The sequence below is a fragment of the Balaenoptera musculus genome, chromosome 5, assembly GCF_009873245.2.
Source record: "Balaenoptera musculus isolate JJ_BM4_2016_0621 chromosome 5, mBalMus1.pri.v3, whole genome shotgun sequence".
NCBI classification, from domain to species: Eukaryota; Metazoa; Chordata; class Mammalia; order Artiodactyla; family Balaenopteridae; genus Balaenoptera; species Balaenoptera musculus.
In genome coordinates this window covers 121,300,937-121,322,325 of record NC_045789.1, presented here as the reverse complement: position 1 = coordinate 121,322,325, position 21,389 = coordinate 121,300,937, and the positions used below count along the sequence as shown (strand labels likewise).

At 34.1% G+C, this 21,389-nt stretch overlaps 1 protein-coding gene across 2 annotated transcripts in view; it reads right to left on the bottom strand.

Moving 5' to 3' along the window:
* ADAD1 (adenosine deaminase domain containing 1) overlaps positions 1-21,389 on the bottom strand; it is a 47,121-nt gene that overhangs the window by 10,375 nt on the left and 15,357 nt on the right. Inside the window, exons 6-9 of one of the 2 annotated variants that reach the window (XM_036853471.1) lie at positions 16,820-16,943; positions 14,838-15,008; positions 13,411-13,640; positions 3,955-4,192 (exon numbers count right to left, since the gene is read on the bottom strand). In XM_036853471.1, coding sequence (XP_036709366.1) covers positions 3,955-4,192; positions 13,411-13,640; positions 14,838-15,008; positions 16,820-16,943 — 763 coding nt within the window. The remainder of the gene's footprint in view (positions 1-3,954; positions 4,193-13,410; positions 13,641-14,837; positions 15,009-16,819; positions 16,944-21,389) is intronic. The other variant, XM_036853472.1, reaches the window with a different exon arrangement.

The following is a 21,389-nucleotide window of genomic DNA, read 5'->3' as shown; positions in this document are numbered from 1 at the left end:
TAAGTTATCAGAGTATTGCGTTAAAAATTAAAGCAGAAGATTGATATTTGGAACATTTCTTTTGTTTGAAGCAAAATTAATCTATGGTGATCCAAATTAAAACAGTGGTTCTACCAAGGATTGACTAGAAGAGGGCATAGAAGTATTTTCTGAAATCAAGAAAATGTCCTGTATTCTGACTGAGGTAATGGTTACACAGGCATATATATATATAAACTCATGAAATTGTACAGTACATTTCACTCTTTGTAAATTTTGACTCACTAAAAAAGTAAAATATACACACTCACCTCACCACTCTCCATATATATGTATGTATGTATGCACATGTAGATACGTATTCTTCTATGTTTCTAATAGAAGTGGGTCCACAGATCATGAGCTTTCTTGCTATTGTAACTCTTTCCCTTCATTATATCTTCTCATTAGTTGTTCTTGTGATAGATTACAAAAATTGCCAAAATCCTTTATTCCTCCCTGTCTCCATGCTGTTTACAATGTAACTTTTCAGATTCTCCCATCACTAACTATGGTTGATTGCTCCTCCCCGTGAATTTGGGCTGGCCCTGTGACTTGTTTTGGTGAATAAAATAGACTATGTGCCAGTTCCAAGCCTGGGCCTCAAGAGGCTCTGTGTTCTCATTCTCTCAGGACCCCTTACTCTGCCATGTGAGCCTCCTAAGACTGGTCTACTAGAAGACGAGAGAACACATGGACCAGAGCCCAGCTGTCCCTCTAAGATCAGCCAAGATGCCCTACAGCTGACCTAGAGTGGACCCCAGACACATGGGAGAGCCCTACCAAATCTAGCTCAGTTGACCTAAGGACTTGAACAGCAATAAATGGCTGTTGTTTTAAGCAACTAAGTTTTGAGATAGTTTATATGCAGTAATAGTTAACATACATGCTTATTAATGAAATGTACTAATCTCTATATATTAATTTTCCACCATCATACCTTTTTTTGGTGGTGGTTTTTTAGATGATCCTCTTGGGCTTTTCAGGTATAAAATGATACCATATGCAAAGAGTCGTAATTTTACCTCCTCCTTTCCAATATTTTATATCTCTCATTTCTTTCTTTTGTTCAAATGCATTAAATAACATGTTAAATAACAGCAATAACAGTAAACAATCATGTCTTGTTTCAGATGTTAGTAGAAATGACTCTGAGATTTCATCATTAATCATGATGGCACTTTTGGACTAATAAAGATATATTCTACCCTTAACAAAAATATCTATTCCTTTTTTATTGAATATCTTTATCTAGAATAGTTGTAGAGCTGTATTACATGTCTTCTTAGAATTTATAAAAATGAATATATGGTATTTTTCCCTAGGTCAATTAATATGACAAATTACATTAATACGAGTTTCTAATTTAGTATTATTTTTATTATGTTATTCTCACATTTCTAGAAAAAATGCCGTTTGGTATTATTGTATAAAATATATTATTTTAAGGTTCTGCTTCCTAATATTTTATTTAGCAATTTTGCTTGGATATAAAAGTGAGCTTGGTCTATAACTTTTGTGGTAGGGGGGCAGCAATCTTCTATTAGGTTTAAGTATCAATGATACACTCGCTTCATAAAAGCATTTGAATGTTTTCTATCTTTTTAGATAGCATTGGAAGTTTCTGCTATTTAAAGGTTTATAAAATTAATCCGAACCACCTCAGAATGGTGCTTTCTTTGAAAAAGAGGTAGGGCACCTTCTTGGTAACTTTCTCAAGAAAATAATGTTAGATTTTTTTCCCTCTTCTGTACCAATTTTAGAAAAATTTTTTCCTAGAAATATATGCATTTCACCCAGATTTTCAAATATATTTGCATGGTAGAGCAAAGAAGTTTCTTATGACTTCTTTTAATTTTCTCTGTAATTACTCCCTTATCATTAGTATATATGAGATTACCTACTGATTTTTTTTCACAGAATCAGTTTTTTTATGATCATTTCTAACTTCTTCAGTTCTCTAGCTCTTTAATTTACATTTCTAGTTTTATGAACTTCTTCATTCTGTTTATTTTCATTATTTGTTGCTATAAGCATCTAAAGAATTGGCTTTTCCATTCACTTTGCTTTAGCTATATATCCTACAAGTTCTGAAACGCAATGCACTAAACATCCTTGTTTTCTAAATATTCTAATATTTTCTAAATATTCTAAATATCCTGTATTCTAAATATTCTGTGGTTTCATTTTATATTTCCTCTTTGAGCCAAAAGTTGGAGAACTTCTTTTTCCCAATGAAAGTGGTTTTTAAATATTCTGATTTTGTTATTTACAGTTTGATTGCATCATAATCAGAGAACACTGTCTACATCACTTTTACTTCTTCGAATTTCAGGTTTTCTTTGTGGCCTAACATATGGTCAATTTTTGTTAATATTCTGCAGGTTCTTGAAAAGCAGGTATATTTTATATTTTATGGTACAGAGTTTTAAAGAAATTAATCAAATCTACCTTATTGTTATTTAAGACTGTTATATTCTTGCTTATTGTTTTGTTTACTCAACCTACTATGAACTGAAAGAGGTGAATTATTGCCTCAACTAATAGTGTATTTCTATTTATCCTCTTATTTTCTGTAATTTCTGCCTTATGAAGGTTGATACTATGTTATTTGTTGCAGTTACTCAGAACTGTTCTTCTTCATGGATTATATTGCTAAAGTGTTCTTTGCCTTATGTAATGCTTTGGGGATGAATAATCAGATCATATCTCCTTTCTTTGTGTTTGCAATCACCTGGCAAGCACTTAGCCATAATAAATGAGTTAAGCTCAGTTTACATTAATTTCATCTTTGTTATACTATTATTTTATGTTTTCAGTAAACAGTTTTTTTATTATTATTTTTTTGGCCTTGCCATGTGGCATATGGGGTATATTAGTTCCCTGACCAGGGATCAAACCCATGCCCCCCATATTGGAAGCATGGAGTCTTAACCACTGCAGCACCAGGGAAGTCCCTCAGTAAACAGTTTTTTAATGTCTTCCACAGAAGACCTGTTTTGTTTGTATGTGTGTAGTCTGTTATTAACAGAAACACACTTCTTTATGCTGACTCAATGCATAAGTAGTATAATTCATCCTAGTTGAAATAATCAATAGTATGCTTGACTGAGTTCATACCAAGAAACATTTGTATGTGATCTTAATTTAAGATTAATTTGTCTTTCACAAAGAAAGCAAATTTAGGCACTTAAACTTTTAACATTATTCATTACTACATTATAAATGTATGTTCACACCAAAAGGAGGATTTTAATTTTACCTGATAATCAATGTCAGGGATATTACAAAGAAATGTCTAAAAGGCATAATGTATTATGGCTAAGAACAAAGGCTTTGTAAATAAAATCCCAGATCAGAATCCTAGTTGTGTCACTTAATAGTTGGGTGACTTTAAGCAAGATATTTAAACTAGCTTGAATCTCAGTTTCTTTACCTGTAAAAAAAAACAACAATATCACCTAACCCACAGGGTTTTTATAAGAAAGCAGTATAACATAGTACATATTCTCACACTCAAGTGTACATAATAATATTTGGGAAAGTCGTCAAAAATACAGATTCCGGAGCCCTAAATCCAGACATTCAGATTCAGTAGGAAAAACTGAATTTTTAAAACAAATACATTATATAATTCTAATGCTAATGATCACTAGAGAAACAAAGGATCTGGAGACTGATTTTGAATACTGGCTCCACCACTTACTACGTAACTTTGGTAAATTATATAACTTCTCCAGGCCTGTGTTCTCATCAGGAAAAAAAAAGTTTTTTAATTAGTACAATGCCTGCAACATAGTCACACTTGATAACTATTATTATCATTAATCACAATTCAAAAAACTGTATTCAAAAAACAAGACAGTTTTTAAAAATCATATTAAAATGTATTGTTTTGCTTAATATGTGATTTTTGAAGAAATTAGTGACGCTAACCTTTCGGTGATCTTCCCACTTAGGCCATCCACAATCTCCAAAGAAATGTCCCCTTGTGCCCAATTCAGACTCAGGAATTTATATTCCAAGTTTGTTTGAAATGGATATGCAGAAGGTACTAAACTAATACGAGGTCTGTTGACCAAGTAAAACATTGGAAGTTTTGAAGTGAGTGCATCATCAACACGTTGCTTTATAGCAATTTCTAAGCCTCTAGTATCGCTGCAATTCCCATCACCTAGAAAGCAAAGCAAAAACAAAGTAAATACTCAGAAGTTCAATATGAAAAGACTATACCGAAAAAAAGGATATAAATAAAAGTTTAATTGTAAATAGTTCACTTCTTTATCCTGTATCTTGCAATCTTCTCTTTCCTACTTCTACTCTTAGTAGCTACTTCTATACTCTTTACCAGAATCAAGACAAGGTAATAATAGTCAGAATTTCCATTCAAAAAAGAATTTTCCACAGAAAATAATGAATTGACATTCCAGTGAATAAAAGCAAAAAGCCAGACCTGACAAGAAACAAATCAGTACTTTTACAGGGTTCTGCCAGAGAGAACTGGCTCATTCTGTCTTGATTTCTAAGATTACAACATGAAACCAGCACATAATGTAGCAGATATATGTAGCTGAGAAATAGTTGGTTAAAGTATGTTATTTTTCCACATCTGAGAGCCACAGATTGCAACTGTTCCAATACCACATGGTTTAGTTTCACAACACGAAGTAATTTAAAGAATGACCATTTCTGATTATAACTGTGGCCAATGCCAAAAGCTTTGAGTTCTCAGTTAAAATTACTGTTGAAGAAGACAGCTCAAGAAGATGATTAGTATAAAAAAATGGGCTGCATCAAACTTAAAACAGAAGTTAGGGAACAGTCATTCCTATTTAAAAATTAATAATTCCAAAGCAGATCTCTTTCCTCCTTAGAGGGTCTGAAGTTCTCACAACAAGAGAATCTTTATATACCACTAGACATATTTCACAGATAAAGTTTTGTTTTCACATCACTGGAACTGTTGAGATGGCTACTGGGCTTACACTCACTATGATTATTTGGGAACTAGAAAATGATGTAAAAAGAAAATGAGTTGCTTCTGACACTCTTTTTCTAAGCACTCCTTTGAATGTTCCAAATCAAGAGATACTGACTAATGCAGGCTAGTTAAGATATACTTAGACATAGGAAAAAAGTTAAGAAGAAATAAGGTCTGTGGAATAGTCATTGTACCTATAATGAACAGAAAACATGGATTAAAAAAAAAATGTTACGTATTACACACTGTACTACAGACTAAATGTGTCCCCACAAAATTCATATACTGAAACCTGATCCCCAATGTGATGGTATTTGTAGGTGAGGCCTTTGCAAGGTGATTAAGTTATGAGGGTCAGAGCTCTCATGAATGGAATTGGTGCCCTTATGATAAAAGAGCCCCTAACCCCTCCCACCGTAGGAGGAAATACTGAGAAGACAGTCATCTATGAAGCAGAAAGCAGGTCCTCAGCAGACACTGAATCTCTCAGCCCTTTGATCTTGAACTTCCCAGCCCCCAGAACCGTGAGAAATAAATTGTTTATTGTTTAATCCACCCAGTCTATGGTATTTTTTTGTTTTTTGGTAGCAGCCCAAACAGACTAAGACATACTGTAATAAGATAATGACATTGGTTGTGCCTAAAACAGCAAGATAACATTTGGAAAATGAAAACAAAAAAACCTACCAGTAACCCCACGTTAAGATTCTCTAAACATCAAATTGTTTCACCTAGATGTTTTAATGTGGTGGCATAAAATTTAATAGAAAAAAATCAAGTATATTAATATTTTATTACAAATTTTACTTTCTCCATTTATATATGTATGCTTTAATTATTAACTATATCTGAGGTATGATTTTGATTATATCTTGAGGCTAAATCTTGTTCCCAGGAAAATATATCTCTAAAATTATATCACATAATTTTGATTTGATTCATCTAAAATGATTTGAAATAATAACATAAAACTCAAAGATTAAAGGCAAAGGTTAAATCTTAGCAAAGACTATAGCAAACCTGACCTGAGAACTTTTCTGCATCAAAAGGTCTCAGTTGGGCTTGATATATATACACTAATATGTATAAATGGATAACTAATAAGAACCTGCTGTATAAAAAAATAAATAAAATTAAATTAAAAAAAAAAAAGAGAAAAGTTCTCAGGACCTTAGTCTACCGTAAGTTAATATAAGTGAATAGAAACAGCTGCTGAAACAGGTAATGAAGGCATACCTCAATTTATTGCACTTGGCTTTATTGCACTTTGCAGATATTATGATTTTTACAAATTGAAGGTTTCTGGCAACCCTGTGTTGTCAGATGATGTTTAGCCTTTTTCAGCAATAAAGTACTTTTAAATTAAGGTATGTACGCTTGCTTTTTTTTAGACATAATGCTATTGCACACTTAACAGACTATAGTATAGTGTAACCATAACTTTTATGTGCACTGGGAAACCAAAAACTTCATGTGACTCACTTTACTGTGATATTCACTTTATTGTGGTGGCCTGGAACTGAACCCACAATATCTCTGAGGTGTGCCCATACAAACTGAAGCTGCATTAATAAAAATACAGTCTCTAAGTCAAAGAATTCAGCATTATTATAGAACTATGCACTACTCATATCATATCTGAAACATCATATTTAGTCTGAGGCATTACATTTTAATACCGCCACCCACAAATTACAGAACGTCTAGAGAAAACAAATCATGCTCCTGTGAAACACAAATGATGTCTAGATAGGAGAAGACATGAAGGCAGAAGCATCTTATCTTTGTATTCTTAATTCTCATTCTATATTTTATGTGAATGGTGCCCCTGAGAGTTATGTAACAGTGCACAGCACCTAGTGTATAGTAGGTGGCTCAATAAACACCTGATGAAAAAGGAACATAAAAGATTAGATTATCAGAGAGCAGTAATCATCAATTCTGGATACACATTAGAATCAGTAAGGATGGGGATATTAACACCAATGCCATTCCCATATTATTTTAAAAGCTATCCAGGTGAACCTGAAATGCAACAAGAGTAAAGAATAATAGTTAAAATTTATTTTTCAAGCGTTCCAGGTGGCAGAATTAGTATTAAGAAGAAAAATAAAAGCACTTTAAAAAATAAAACATGCTGACTCAAAGCATTTATCCATGAAACATTTACTGACTTCCTGGTACAAACCAGACCAAGATGAGGGTCGCAAAGCACCTGCCTTTCAAGAGTGTCAAGTTTAACAGACACAATAGTGAGAGTCTAGTCACTGGCTAGGCTCAGACAAAGCTGTCAAAGCTCAATTTAATACAAAAGGCAGAAGCATGAGAAGTTATGAAAACTGAGTATGAGTCCAGGCTCTGCCAGTAGGCAAACTGAATGATTTTGGGCATGTATTTTATTAACATTCTAAACCTCCTATTACTGACCTGAAAAAAAAAAAAAAAAAAGAAAGAAAGAAATGAACAACAGAATCTCTAAGGTTATCACATGCTTCTTAAAAGTTCATGAACTATGTTGAAAATAGATTCCTTCACTAAGAGGGAATCAGAATTTAGTATTCCCTATAATGGAACTGTGCAATTCAAATCAGCGTATGAAAAGGACTCCTGAATGGAAACACCTCTGGATAAACATTCTTGAGGTATTTATTCAGATAACTTTATCTTAACAGGATAACAAATTTGCAAATACACCTCAAAAAGCTTGAAAACTAATATAAATCCAGCTCTTTTAATAACTAAGCAAAATGATTTTTTTTTCCAGATTACTCTGGATTATTTTCTATACAAATAATAGTGCCTTTTTACACTGCAAGCTTAACACTTTTTTCTTAAAAAAGAAAGACTATCACCATAAAATGACAAAATGAATTATCTGAGAACATCTACAGTATAAAATTAGTTTCCGAAAACTTTCTGAAAAGTTAAATGAAGTCTTATAATAATCTCTCCATTTTTAATTGATCTATTAAAATAACTTAGGTTTTTAAGAATCAAAATAAAGAATTGCAAAAGATTTCATAAGACTTAAGAGAAAAGGGGACAAGGTCATTATCATCAAATAATTAGATTTAATCTGTATTGTCATTTAGTTCAGAATTAAAGGGAAACAAATTTCAATTCTAAACAGTAATTTTTAAAAACAATTGGAGCAATCAATAATGGAATAGATTGTCTTTAAATCTTATACTCCACATTATTGGATCCTTTTAAGGTAGGGTTAGATGATCCTCTATCAGAAATGGCATAAAAAGAGTTTGTGAAGACATACAGATGGCCACAAGGCACATGAAAAGATGCTCAACATCGCTAATTATTAGAGAAATGCAAATCAAAACTACAATGAGATATCACCTCACACCAGTCAAAATGGCCATCATCAAAAAAATGGGAACTGTGATTAAAAATCTTCCAAACAAACAAAAGTCCAGGACCCGATGGCTTCACGGGTGAATTCTATCAAACATTTAGAGAAGAGCTAACACCCATCCTTCTCAAACTCTTCCAAAATATTGCAGAGGAAGGAACACTTCCAAACTCATTCTATGAGGCCACCATCACCCTGATACCAAAACCAGACAAAGACACTACAAAAAAAGAGAATTACAGACCGATATCACTGATGAATATAGATGCAAAAATCCTCAACAAAATACTAGCAAACAGAATCCAACAACACATTAAAAGGATCATACACCACGATTAAGTGGGATTTTTCCCAGGGATGCAAGGATTCTTCAATATACGCAAATCAATCAATGTGATACACCATATTAACAAATTGAAGAATAAAAACCATATGCTCATCTCAATAGATGCAGAAAAAGCTTTTGACAAAATTCAACACGCATTTATGATAAAAACTCTCCAGAAAGTGGGCATAGAGGGAACCTACCTCTACATAATAAAGGCCATATATGACAAACCCACAGCAAACATCATTCTCAACGGTGAAAAACTGAAAGCATTTCCTCTAAGATCAGGAACAAGACAAGGATGTCCACTTTCACCACTATTATTCAACATAGTTCTGGAAGTCCTAGCCACAGCAATCAGAGAAGAAAAAGAAATAAAAGGAATACAAATTGGAAAAGAAGAAGTAAAACTGTCACTGTTTGCAGATGACATGATACTATACATAGAGAATCCTAAAACTGCCACCAGAAAACTGCTAGCGTTAATTAATGAATTTGGTAAAGTTGCAGGATACAAAATTGATGCACAGAAATCTTTTGCATTCCTATACACTACTGATGAAAAATCTGAAAGAGAAATTATGGAAACACTCCCATTTACCATTGCAACAAAAAGAATAAAATACCTAGGAATAAACCTACCTAGGGAGACAAAAGACCTGTATGCAGAAAACTATAAGACACTGATGAAAGAAATTAAAGATGATACCAACAGATGGAGAGATATACCATGTTCTTGGATTGGAAGAATCAACATTGTGAAAATGAGTATACTACCCAAAGCAATCTACAGATTCAATGCAATCCCTATCAAATTACCAATGGCATTCTTTACGGAACTAGAACAAATCATCTTAAAATTTGTATGGAGACACAAAAGACCCTGAATAGCCAAAGCAGTCTTGAGGGAAAAAAACGAAGCTGGAGGAATCAGACTCCCTGACTTCAGACTATACTACAAAGCTACAGTAATCAAGACAATATGGTACTGGCACAAAAATAGAAACATAGATCAATGGAACAAGATAGAAAGCCCAGAGATAAACCCACGCACCTATGGTCAACTAATCTATGACAAAGGAGGCAAAGATATACAATGGAGAAAAGACAGTCTCTTCAATAAGTGGTGCTGGGAAAACTGGACAGCTACATGTAAAAGAATGAAATTAGAATACTCCCTAACACCATACACAAAAATAAACTCCAAATGTATTAGAGACCTAAATGTAAGACTGGACACTATAAAACTCTTAGAGGAAAACATAGGAAGAACACTCTTTGACATAAATCACAGCAAGATCTGTTTTGATCCACCTCCTAGAGTAATGGAAATAAAAACAAAAATAAACAAATGGGACCTAATGAAACTTCAAAGCGTTTGCACAGCAAAGGAAACCATAAACAAGACGAAAAGACAACCCTCAGAATGGGAGAAAATATTTGCAAACCAATCAACAGACAAAGGATTAATCTCCAAAATATATAAACAGCTCATTTAGCTCAATATTAAAGAAACAAACACCCCAATCCAAAAATGGGCAGAAGACCTAAATAGACATTTCTCCAAAGAAGACATACAGAAGGCCAAAAGGTACATGAAAAGATGCTCAACATCACTAATTATTAGAGAAATGCAAATCAAAACTACAATGAGGTATCACCTCACTCCTGTTAGAATGGGCATCATCAGAAAATCTACAAACAACAAATGCTGGAGAGGGTGTGGAGAAAAGGGAACCCTCTTGCACTGTTGGTGGGAATGTAAATTGATACAGCCACTATGGAGAACAATATGGAGGTTCCTTAAAAAACTAAAAATAGAATTACCATATGACCCAGCAATCCCACTACTGGGCATATACCCAGAGAAAACCGTAATTCAAAAAGACACATGCACCCCAATGTTCATTGCAGCACTATTTACAATAGCCAGGTCATGGAAGCAACCTAAATGCCCATCAACAGACGAATGGATAAAGAAGTAGTGGTACATATATACAATGGAATATTACTCAGCCATAAAAAGGAACGAAATTGAGTCATTTGTTGAGACGTGGATGGATCTAGAGACTGTCATACAGAGTGAAGTAAGTCAGAAAGAGAAAAACCAATATCGTATATTAACACATGTATGTGGAACCTAGAAAAATGGTACAGATGAACCAGGTTGCAGGGCAGAAGTTGAGACACAGATGTAGAGAACAAACCTATGGACACCAAGGGGGGAAAACTGCGATGGGGTGGGGATGGTGGTGTGCTGAATTGGGCGATAGGGATTGACATGTATACAGTGATGTGTATAAAATTGATGACTGATTAAAAAAAAAAGAAAAAAAAAAGAGTTTGCATAATAAGTGAGAAGCTGTACTACACGACTAGTTCAATAAACTCTTAAGATTCTTTTAGCTGTACATATCACACTTTTAAGTATACAGACACTTTGAGTATTTCTCAAAGTGAGCCATTCACATCATCTGTATCAGAATCATCTGGTGGTGCTCTTTTAAAACATATATTCCTGGGGCTATCCCCCAGACATACAGTAGAGATCTTAAGAGGCTGAGAAATCTGCATTTTTAACAAACATTAAAATCTGTTTAGGTTATGCCAGAGAGAACACCAATTAATTAACTTTAGATATGTCCCATAAAGATGCAAAGAAAGAGATCAGAAGCAATTTTACCAAGTTTTATAGTATTTTTATTGCTACCTAGTATTCCTACTGCTACGTGCAAGATGACAGGCAAAATGATGAGATCTAATTTTTAAGCCCCTGTCCAAACCACTAAATACTAAATAATTCTAAAAGAATCTATTTAAGATTCTACCCTTTTAAGAAACTAAATATAGTACGGAGTTATGTCATACAAAAGACAAACTGTAAAATATCTTTCTTCACGAAAGTCAAAGAAAGCCTTGCATGCCAAACTTGTGACTCTAGAGAATGCAGACATTTATTAGACATTTATCAAGAACAAAAATAGCCTTTCCTAAAGAAGATTGAGAAAAGTTTGAAATGTCTGACAGAGTATCTGAACTGACTAAAAGAAAACATCATAAAGCATAATTTTGGTATCCAAATTAAATCTAAGAAATAAATCATCTACAAGAATAAATATTTGGAAAAAGAGTTAGAAATAACCACTTTTTAGGGTGTGAGCAAACAGGCACTCTCAAATATTGCTAGTGAGAATATGATTTGGAGGGTAACTTGGTAATAGTTTTCAAAATTGCAAATGCATACCTCTTTGACCTGCAACTCTACTTCTAGGAATTCATTTTATAGATATATTTTACATGTGTCAATAACAAATGTAATAAGGTCATGATTCACGATAGTATTTGGTAGCTGCAAAAGATTAAAAACAATCTAAAGTTCCATCAGCCCACAACTGGTTAAATAAATTATAATACGTTTGTACAAAGAAATACCATAGAGTTATGAATTATAATAATGAAAAATTCTTCATATACTCATATGGAAAAATTTCCAAGACACTTTGTTAAATGAAAAGAGCAAGGTGCAGAGAAGTATGAATTGTATGATCCCACTGGTGTAAAATACAAAAAAAGTATGCATTTACTTTTATAAGCATAAATTATCTTTGGAAAGAAAAACAAACTAGTAACAATGGATGCCACAGAGGTAAAATGGGTTCCCAGGGCACTAGGATAGAAGGAAGACTTCACTGAATACCCTTTTGAATCTTTTGAATTGTGAACCAAGTAATAGGTTTCCTAAAAAAGAAAATAAGCTTAATATTAGAAAAATAAATAACTATTATTTCCTTTTTATCATTTATTAAAGCCAAACCAAACAAAAATGGCAAGAAAATACAATATTTTGTATATACATGGAACTGAAAAAATACTGTCTATAGGAGAAATTCCTAAAGAAATGGGTATAAAATATATAGAACAACAGCAACAAAAAACCACAAGAATAAAAGAAACAGCACTTTCTAAAAGTAAAACTACTACTCATGTGAGGATCCAAAGCTTGCATATGGGCCACCATTACCAAAAATTAGCAGTAAACAAAGAACAGCCAAGTAATGGTAGTATTTAAATTGTTTCCCAAGGGTAACTGAAGCTTTGAAACTCGTAGGGTTTTATGAAAACTATAGAATTGAGTGCCCAAAATGTCTGTCAATGGGATAATATCTGGAAAACCATTCAAATATAAATACAGCATTCTATAATAGCCCCTACCAAAGAAAGAAATAAATTACTAGTTCACATTATTTGTGTTCTAGTTACTTCCCACTCACTTCACAAATCAAAAGGATCCAAATCATAACCAAATGTATAAAAAAAGCATAAAAGTAAGAAAGAACCAAAATGGGCCTTTAATATTTTTTAGTTCAGGAATAACTAAATATAAGCTTTTAAATTTGATAGGTTCAAAGAAGCATCTTCTTCCAAAAGAAAGGGAAAAATCGAATACTGTACAAAAGTATACATTTAAGACAGAATACATGTAATTGCCTAATGTAAAATATTAATTCTTATTAGCCTCCTGATAAGATGGCAAAAGTCATATTATACTAAATGTGATGACCAGTTACCATGAAATGAAAACCTCAACAAAATAGTGGATCTGAATTTTACCTTAAGTAAAGCTTCATGCATGCAAATTCTGATTTTACACTGGTAAATAAAATATAGTGAAATGACTTAGTGAAAGAGGCCAAGAGGTACTGTAATCCGACTCACCAACAAGTATATTGTTGATATAAACTGGCTGTATAAACTGACTCAGCAATGCTCCCTGTACACCAAGCACTCCCCATCTCGTCAGTTTGTCACTTGAGGCCATGCTGCTTACTCTATTAACAACATCTGCAGGGCAGTAGACAGTCAGATGAATTTTGCCTTCAACAGCCACATGGAGACTCAGCTCTTCATTGGCTTCAAATGCAGACACAGAATGTGGATTAAGACGCCTAGAGAAAGAAAAGAAAGTTTCTTCCTTTAAAAACCAAAGCCCCGAGCTCATCTCCCTGTGCTATGCGGCCACCTAGAGGGGTGGGATAGGGAGGGTGGGAGGGAGACGCAAGAGGGAGGAGATATGGGGATATATGTATATGTATAACTGATTCACTTTGTTATGAAGCAGAAACTAACACACCATTGTAAAGCAATTATACTCCAATAAAGATGTTAAAAAAAAAAACAAAACCCCAAAGCCGACAAAGTAAAATCTGCATGTACCTAAGAACTGTCCTCAAACGTATTTAACTTGCCAGTGTACATTTAATTCCAGTAACAGAAATAGATGCAAACCCAAAGCAAGGTAGGATGGAGTGACTTCGTTCCACAAAATTAAAACCAAACAGAAATTAACCATATTTAGAGCTTCCAGCAAGGATAAATTTCGTATTATTGCCATTCTTTGTGTCCCTTAAAATCAAATGAAAACCTAATTTTTGTCCCTGCCATAGTTTGTGAGTTATTTCCTTTCTCCATATGAAAATTTTTAAACACTACAAAATTAGAGAATGAAAAAAAGAAAACTGACAATTTATATTCAAGATTCACCTCCAATAAAAGATGTTAAAACAATAAAATCTAAAATTATTTTTCTTGAGGTTTCTCTCAAGAGAAACACTCACTCTTGTTTTCAAAGGTGTTACGGGGAGGCTTTTAAACAAACTATAAACCGCAGTTATCTCTAGATGGTTGGACTTGAAGTGAATTTTACTTTCTTTTTGTGTTTGCCTGTGTTGTTCAAACTTCATGCTAACTGATGCTACCCATTCATCAAGATAATGAAGTTTTGGCCACAGACTTACCAGAAGAATAGACTGCATTCCTTAACTCTTGTGTTAGTATGTGAAGAGTGTATAAATCCATACTTGCTAAAGTTTATGAAGTATTACAACTAGAAAGGAATAGAAGATTTTCAACAGCATCAAAAGCAGAGCGGTGAAGTACATGGAATATTTAAGTAGTAGTAATGGATCAGACTGAGTGGAGGGGAAGGAGAAAGAATTTGTGGTCTCTTGCAGCCTACAAATAACCTCAAGGCTGGAGGAAGAATATGGATAGATATGAATTTACTTGCTCTTTTGCTGTATGGATTCAGAATGCATGATATGGCCATCCTAGATGCTTTTAAAAACAGCTTCCATAATACTTACAATTGTGACTTAATCTGGGCTGATCCTTTAGGCAACTGGTTCATATAGAGATAAATGTTGATATTCTGCTTGAGAGTGAGTAGATTAGAAGCTGGTTCTGTACAAAATATTGATTTTTCCATCATAGCAGGATTTTTGCTGTAGAAGAGTAGAAGTTGTCTATAAAAGTACCTAAAATTAATGAGATAGTACTTTATCAAGTAAGAAAATTTAAAAATGAAGTATCTTAAACAAACATTATATTCATGTTATGAACAATGTCCCTATATGTCAAAAGTTTTGATATTGATAGGAACTTGTAACATAATCTTAGCCTTACTTAATGAAGAATTAAATCCCTTGAGAAGTCTTCAGTTAGAGCCCAGTCTGCCCGGTGACCTGCCTTAAAGCATCATTCCTCGACTACCACTCCACTCTCATTTCACATTAAAGTACTCAACTATCATTTTCTGCAAAAGACCCATTTCTCTACTGATTTCTCCCTTCTTTCTTAGACAGCTCTGTTCCCAGCCTCCTAGGTGAAGTATCAATTTTCTGCTTTACTTCTATTTTCCCTTCCATGACAAAACAGGCAGACAAACAACAACTGTGGTTCCCGCTGCTTAGTGGTTCTGAAGACAAAAACACAAGAGCGTAGGAATAACATAACAAAGCCTGTAAGTTAAATTAAGAAGTGAAATAGATTTCCTGAAAGACAACTACTAATCAAATCAGAGGACAAATACTATTTTGCTTATTTAAAAAAACATGATTTTAATCCTATCATCAGAAATATATAATAAAATATTAAGCACCAGTATAAATGACAGTGCCAACCAAGCATGACAAGAAATAAACACAAAAGAGGTAGTTTTAAAGGGGTCAAATAATTCACTAAGCACCAAGGGGGATGGGAGGACAATGAGTTGCATTACCTTCACGGACTTCCCAAAAGCTTTCCTTTTAAGATTACAGGATTCTTTTCTTATTATTAGAGATATGTACTTAAGTTTTTCAGATAAAATAATATGTCTAAATTTGTTTTAAAATACTCCAGCAAAAAAACACCACCAGCAAAAAGTGAGGGTGCATAAATTAAATAAGAACAACAGAATCCTAATAACTGGATATGCTAATAATTGGATATGATCATTGGGTATTGGTATCAGAATGCTGACAACTTAATGATGGAATTAATTATGATTCTCACTTTTGTTTGAAAAATTTGATTAAAAATGTTTTATAAAAAGTAAAACTTAATGACTTAAGAGAACAAAAGCTGGTAAATACTGCAGGAGGTAATGCTCATTTCCCACTTTTCATGTTTTTACAGAAAAGGAATTCCAAAGAGTAACATTCTTGGTTTATTTCTCTACTATCTGCTACTTATGCCTCTTATAAGGAGCAGAGTGACTGATAAGTTTGGAAAAAGAAACTAGGCATCCTCACTTCAGCCCCTTTCTCTCTTTCTCTCTGATATCTGCCAGCCTAAAAAATACTTTATCGACACTCTGCTATATGGTAAACTTTGTCCAGACCTCATGAGTGGAAACTCATTGATTTCTGCCTTTGGATAAGTATGGCTAATTCAGGGGTGAAATATTACCAAGCATACTTGGTCCAGATCTAAAGCTATACTCTCTAATTACTTTTATCAGTAATAAAGACAGTATTTTTATCTTAAAAAAAGGTTGTATGACTCTTAAAACTGAGTTCATAAGGTCTTGATAATAGAAGCCACTAAAATTCATAGGCTAGACACTGAAATTACTATAAGGTTTCCAAAAGTGACATGAAAATATCAGATGGCTTGGATAAGTAAGAGACTGCCATACCCTTGGCTCAATGATGAGTAAAATTCCATTTGTAAATAAAGACATATATATGTGATTGCTTTTGGCTAAGTGCATTAATATTTGATGGCATTAAATATATTTGTTAAATATTAACAGATATATTTATATATATTTAATATATTTAATTAAATATATTTGTTATCTTACCTAAGGAGAGATCTCCTTGCCGTAACGACAGCGTGAGTATCGTGCAACACTCTTCCATTTGGCTTAATGCACTGACTATAATTGTATTCACCTGTGCCTATAGCTACAACTTCGTGCTGTCCAGCTGAAAGAAAAGGTTAACAGTAGCAGGTTATTTTTACCTTCCTCTTCCCTATGTTCAACCTCCACCTCTTTCTTACCATTTTTTTCCCCATTTATATTCAACAAACTTTTATTTGAGCATCTAGTAAATGCCTGGTACAAAAACAGAGTAGGTTAAATGAATTAATTATACCAGTAGTTCAATGAAGAAGTCTACCTTACTATTTTAAAGTTAGTAAAATATATTGACCAAAAAGTTGGAAAAGTAATTCTACAATTTCAAATAAGAGTTTGAGAGTCTTCTAAGAAGCAAAATTTAAAAAATACTTCAATAATATCTGGCAGATATTAAATAATAATAAAGGCAGATTTTTATATTATACTTTGTCTACATTTCTCCTACAATCAATAGAATCATTTTTTGCTGTACCCCATTTGAGATTTCTTTGAAACTCTATGCTCAGAAGATAGTTTTTTCCTTTCACCTCCTAACTGTGTGGCCTTTCTATACCCTAGTCGCTAGATCATTGTTCTTTTTTCTCTAAATATTCTTCTCTGAATACCTATCTCACGCTATTTTACCTCTGTGTCGATGATTTCAGAAAATCTCTAGTCTTAGTCTTTTCAAAGTTCAGTTCCACATTAGCAACTACCTAAGAAAGGACTTCCATTAATTCCACAAAAATTGTTGCGGTCCTACCAAATACTAGGCAGTGAAATAGATGCTAGGAATAAAACACTGAACAAGACAGACCTTCATGAAGCTTCTAATAGGAGAGAAGAAAAAGACTAAAACCACAAATTGTAATAAAAGCTTTGAAGGAAACAGATACACGACTAATTTAAAGAATATTAGGAGGAAAGATTACCTCATGAAGTCCAGTTGCAGAATCCCTCCTTATGAAACTGAAATTTAAGTTTCATTATGAGGAGTGACCAGCATAAGGAGCAGGGTAAAGGATATTCCAGTAATGTCCAAGAAGCTGAATTAGGGGGTCTGTTACAGTAGTCCAGGTCAGAGATAATGACTTAAGACTCAAATGATGGAGGTTAAATGAAAAAAAAAAAAAAAAGATCAGATCTGAGATAGAGTTTGAGGATATAATAAACAGGACTTGAAGATAAATTGTAAGTTGTTAGGGCAAGGGATAAATAATGGATGACTTAGATTTTTAGCATGTGGATGGATGCCATTTACTGAGATAAAGGAAGCTGGAGGAGTAGGATTAGATGAGAAAAGTAAAAATGTTCTATTATCTCTAATGTATTGGGTTGGCCAAAAAGTTCTAGTATGGGCGTGGGGGATGGGGTGATATAAGGGAATCATATAGTGTCAGTGTAAGTTCTGGAATGGTGATGTATGTTCTGAGTTATAACGGGCAGTAGTGTAGCCAAGAGCTCAGCTTCTTTCTCTGTAACTCAAACTGCAGTGTTTCAGGAAGATACTAGAGTTTGATAATGTAGGAAAAAGAGGGAATAACCAAAAGAAGAAATACACGAAGATGTAAGAGGAAATGGCAGGGAAGCCTACCCTGTCCTCCACTGGGCTCACAGCCACCACACAGGGTCTGGTCTTACAGCCAACTGGGTCAGGGGCCAGCCCTGCCTACCCGCATGCCCAGAGTAGTAGGCCCCACCACAACAGAAGGGCACACACATTCCAAATAGAGGGCACCTCTAGAGTATACAGCCCTGGTGACCAGAGAAGAATGTGTTGCTGGGCCCCATAGGATGTTTCCTACAAAAGGCTACTTCTCCAAGAGGGGGAAATGTAACTGAACTACCTAACACATAGAAATAAACACATAGAGAATTGGGCAATACGAAGAGACAGAGAATTATGTTCCAAACGAAGGAATAAGATATAACCTCACAAAAAGAACTAAATGAAGTGGAGATAAGCAATCTATTTGATTAAAGAGTTCAAGATAATGATCATAAAGATGTTCACTGAAAACAGGAGAAGAATGGATGAACACAGAGGTAGAAAATATAAAGAACCACCAAACAGAGCTGAGGAATTCAATAACTAAAATTAAAAATACACTAAAAAAATCAACAGTAGATTAGCTAGTACAGAGGAATGAATCAGTGATCTGGAAGACAGAGTGGTGGAAATCACCTAAGCTAAAGAGAAAAAAAAAAGAATTTAAAAAATGAGGATAGTGTAAGACACCTCTGAAACAATACCAAGCATACTAACATGTGCATTATAGGGGTCCCAGAAGGAGAAGAGAGACAGAAAGGGGCAGAGAACTTATTTGAAGAAATAGTAGCTAAAAACTTCTCTAACCTGGGGAAGAAAATAGAATCCAGGTCCAGGAGTCATACAGTCCCAAAAAGATGAACTGAAAGAGGTTCAAACCAAGACACATTATAATTAAAAAGGCAAATATTAAAGATAAAGGAAGAGAATAGCAGAAAGAGAAAGGCAACTAGTTACATACAAGGGAACTCCTATAAGACTTTGAGCTGACTGTTCAGCAGAAACTTTGCAGGCCAGAAGGGAGTGGCACAATATATTCAAAGCAATGAAAGGAAAAAAACCTACAATGAAAGGAAAAAACCTACAGTAGAGGATACTCTACCTGACCAGGTTATCATTTAGATTTGAAGGAAAGCAAAGATTTTACAGATAAGCAAAAGCTAAAACAGTTCAGCACCACAAAATCAGCTTTACAAGAAATGTTAAAGGGACTGCTCTAAACAGAAAAGATCACAATTAGCAATATGAAAATTACGAAAGGAAAAAGTTCACTGGTAAAGGCAAACATACAGTAAAGTTGACAGATCAGCCACTTATAAAATTAGTAGGAAGGTTAAAAAACAAAAGCAGTAAAATCACCTATAGCCACAACAAGTAGTTAAGGGATACACACGCCAAAAAAGATGTAAAATACATTAACCTTTGGGGGGAGTAAAAATACAGGGTGATAAGAATGCATTTGAACTTGAGAGATCATCAACTTAAAATAATCACTCATATATATATATATATGTACCTCATGGTAGACATAAACGAAAAACCTATAATACAGATGCACACACAAAAGAGGGAAAGGAATCCGAACACAACCACTAAAGACAGTCATCAAATCACAAGGGAAGAGAGCAAAAGAAGAAAGGGACAAAAAAGAACTACAAAAATAACCTGAAAACAAGTTAACAAAATGGTAATAAGTATATATCTATCAATAATTACTTTAAATGTAAATGAACTAAAAGCTCCAATCAAAAGACATAAAGTGGCTGAATAAGAAAACAAGATCCACATACATACTGCCTACAAGAGACTCACTTCAGATCTAAAGACACACACAGATTGAAAGTGAAGGGGACAAAGGTATTCCATGCAAACAGAATGAAAAGAAAGCTGGAATAGCAATACTTATTATCAGACAAAACAGACTTTAAAATAAAGACAGTAAAAAGACAAAAGAGGACACTACACAATGATAAAGGGATCAATACTAAAAGTATATATAACAATTGTAAATGTAAAGCACTCAACATAGGAGGACCTAGATATATAAAGCAAATATTAATAAACGTAACAGGAGAAATTGACAATAATACAGTAATAGCAGGGGACTACACCCCACTTACATCAATGGCCAGACCATCCAGACACAAAATCAATTAGAAAACGTCGGTTTTGGATGACACATCAGACCAGATGGAATTAAACATATATGGAACATTTCATCCAAAAGAGCAGAATACACATTCTTTTCAAGTGCACATGGAACATTCTCCAGGACAGATCACATGTTATGCCACAAAATAAGTCTCAGTAAATTTAAGAATACTGAAATCATATAAGGCATCTTTTCCGACCACAACGCTATGAAAGTGGAAATCAATCACAAGAAAAAAAAGCACAAAAAAACACAAACAGGTGGAGTCTAAACAACATGCTACTAAACAATCAATGGATCACTGAAGATATCAAAAAGGAAATAAAAAAATACCTGGACACAAATGAAACTGCAAGCACAACGACCCAAAACCTATGGGATATAGCAAAAGCAGATGTAAGAAGGAAATTAAAGCAAGTCTACTTCAGGGCTTCCCTGGTGGTGCAGTGGTTTAGAATCCACCTGCCAATGCAGGGGACACTGGTTTGAGCCCTGGTCTGGGAAGATCCCACATGCCATAGAGCAACTAAGCCTGTGTGTCACAACTACTGAGCCTGAACTCTAGAGCCCGTGAGCCAGAACCACTGAGCCTGTGTGCCACAACTACTGAAGCCCGCACACCTAAAGCCCATGCTCCGCAACAAGAGAAGCCACTGCAATGAGAAGCCCACACACTGCAATGAAGAGTAGCCCCCGCTCGACGCAACTAGAGAGGGCTGGAGTGCGGCAACAAAGACCCAATGCAGCCATACATACATACATACATAAAATAAAACTATAAAACTTCTAAAAAAATTAGAAAAAAACAAGTCTACTTCAGGAAACAAGAA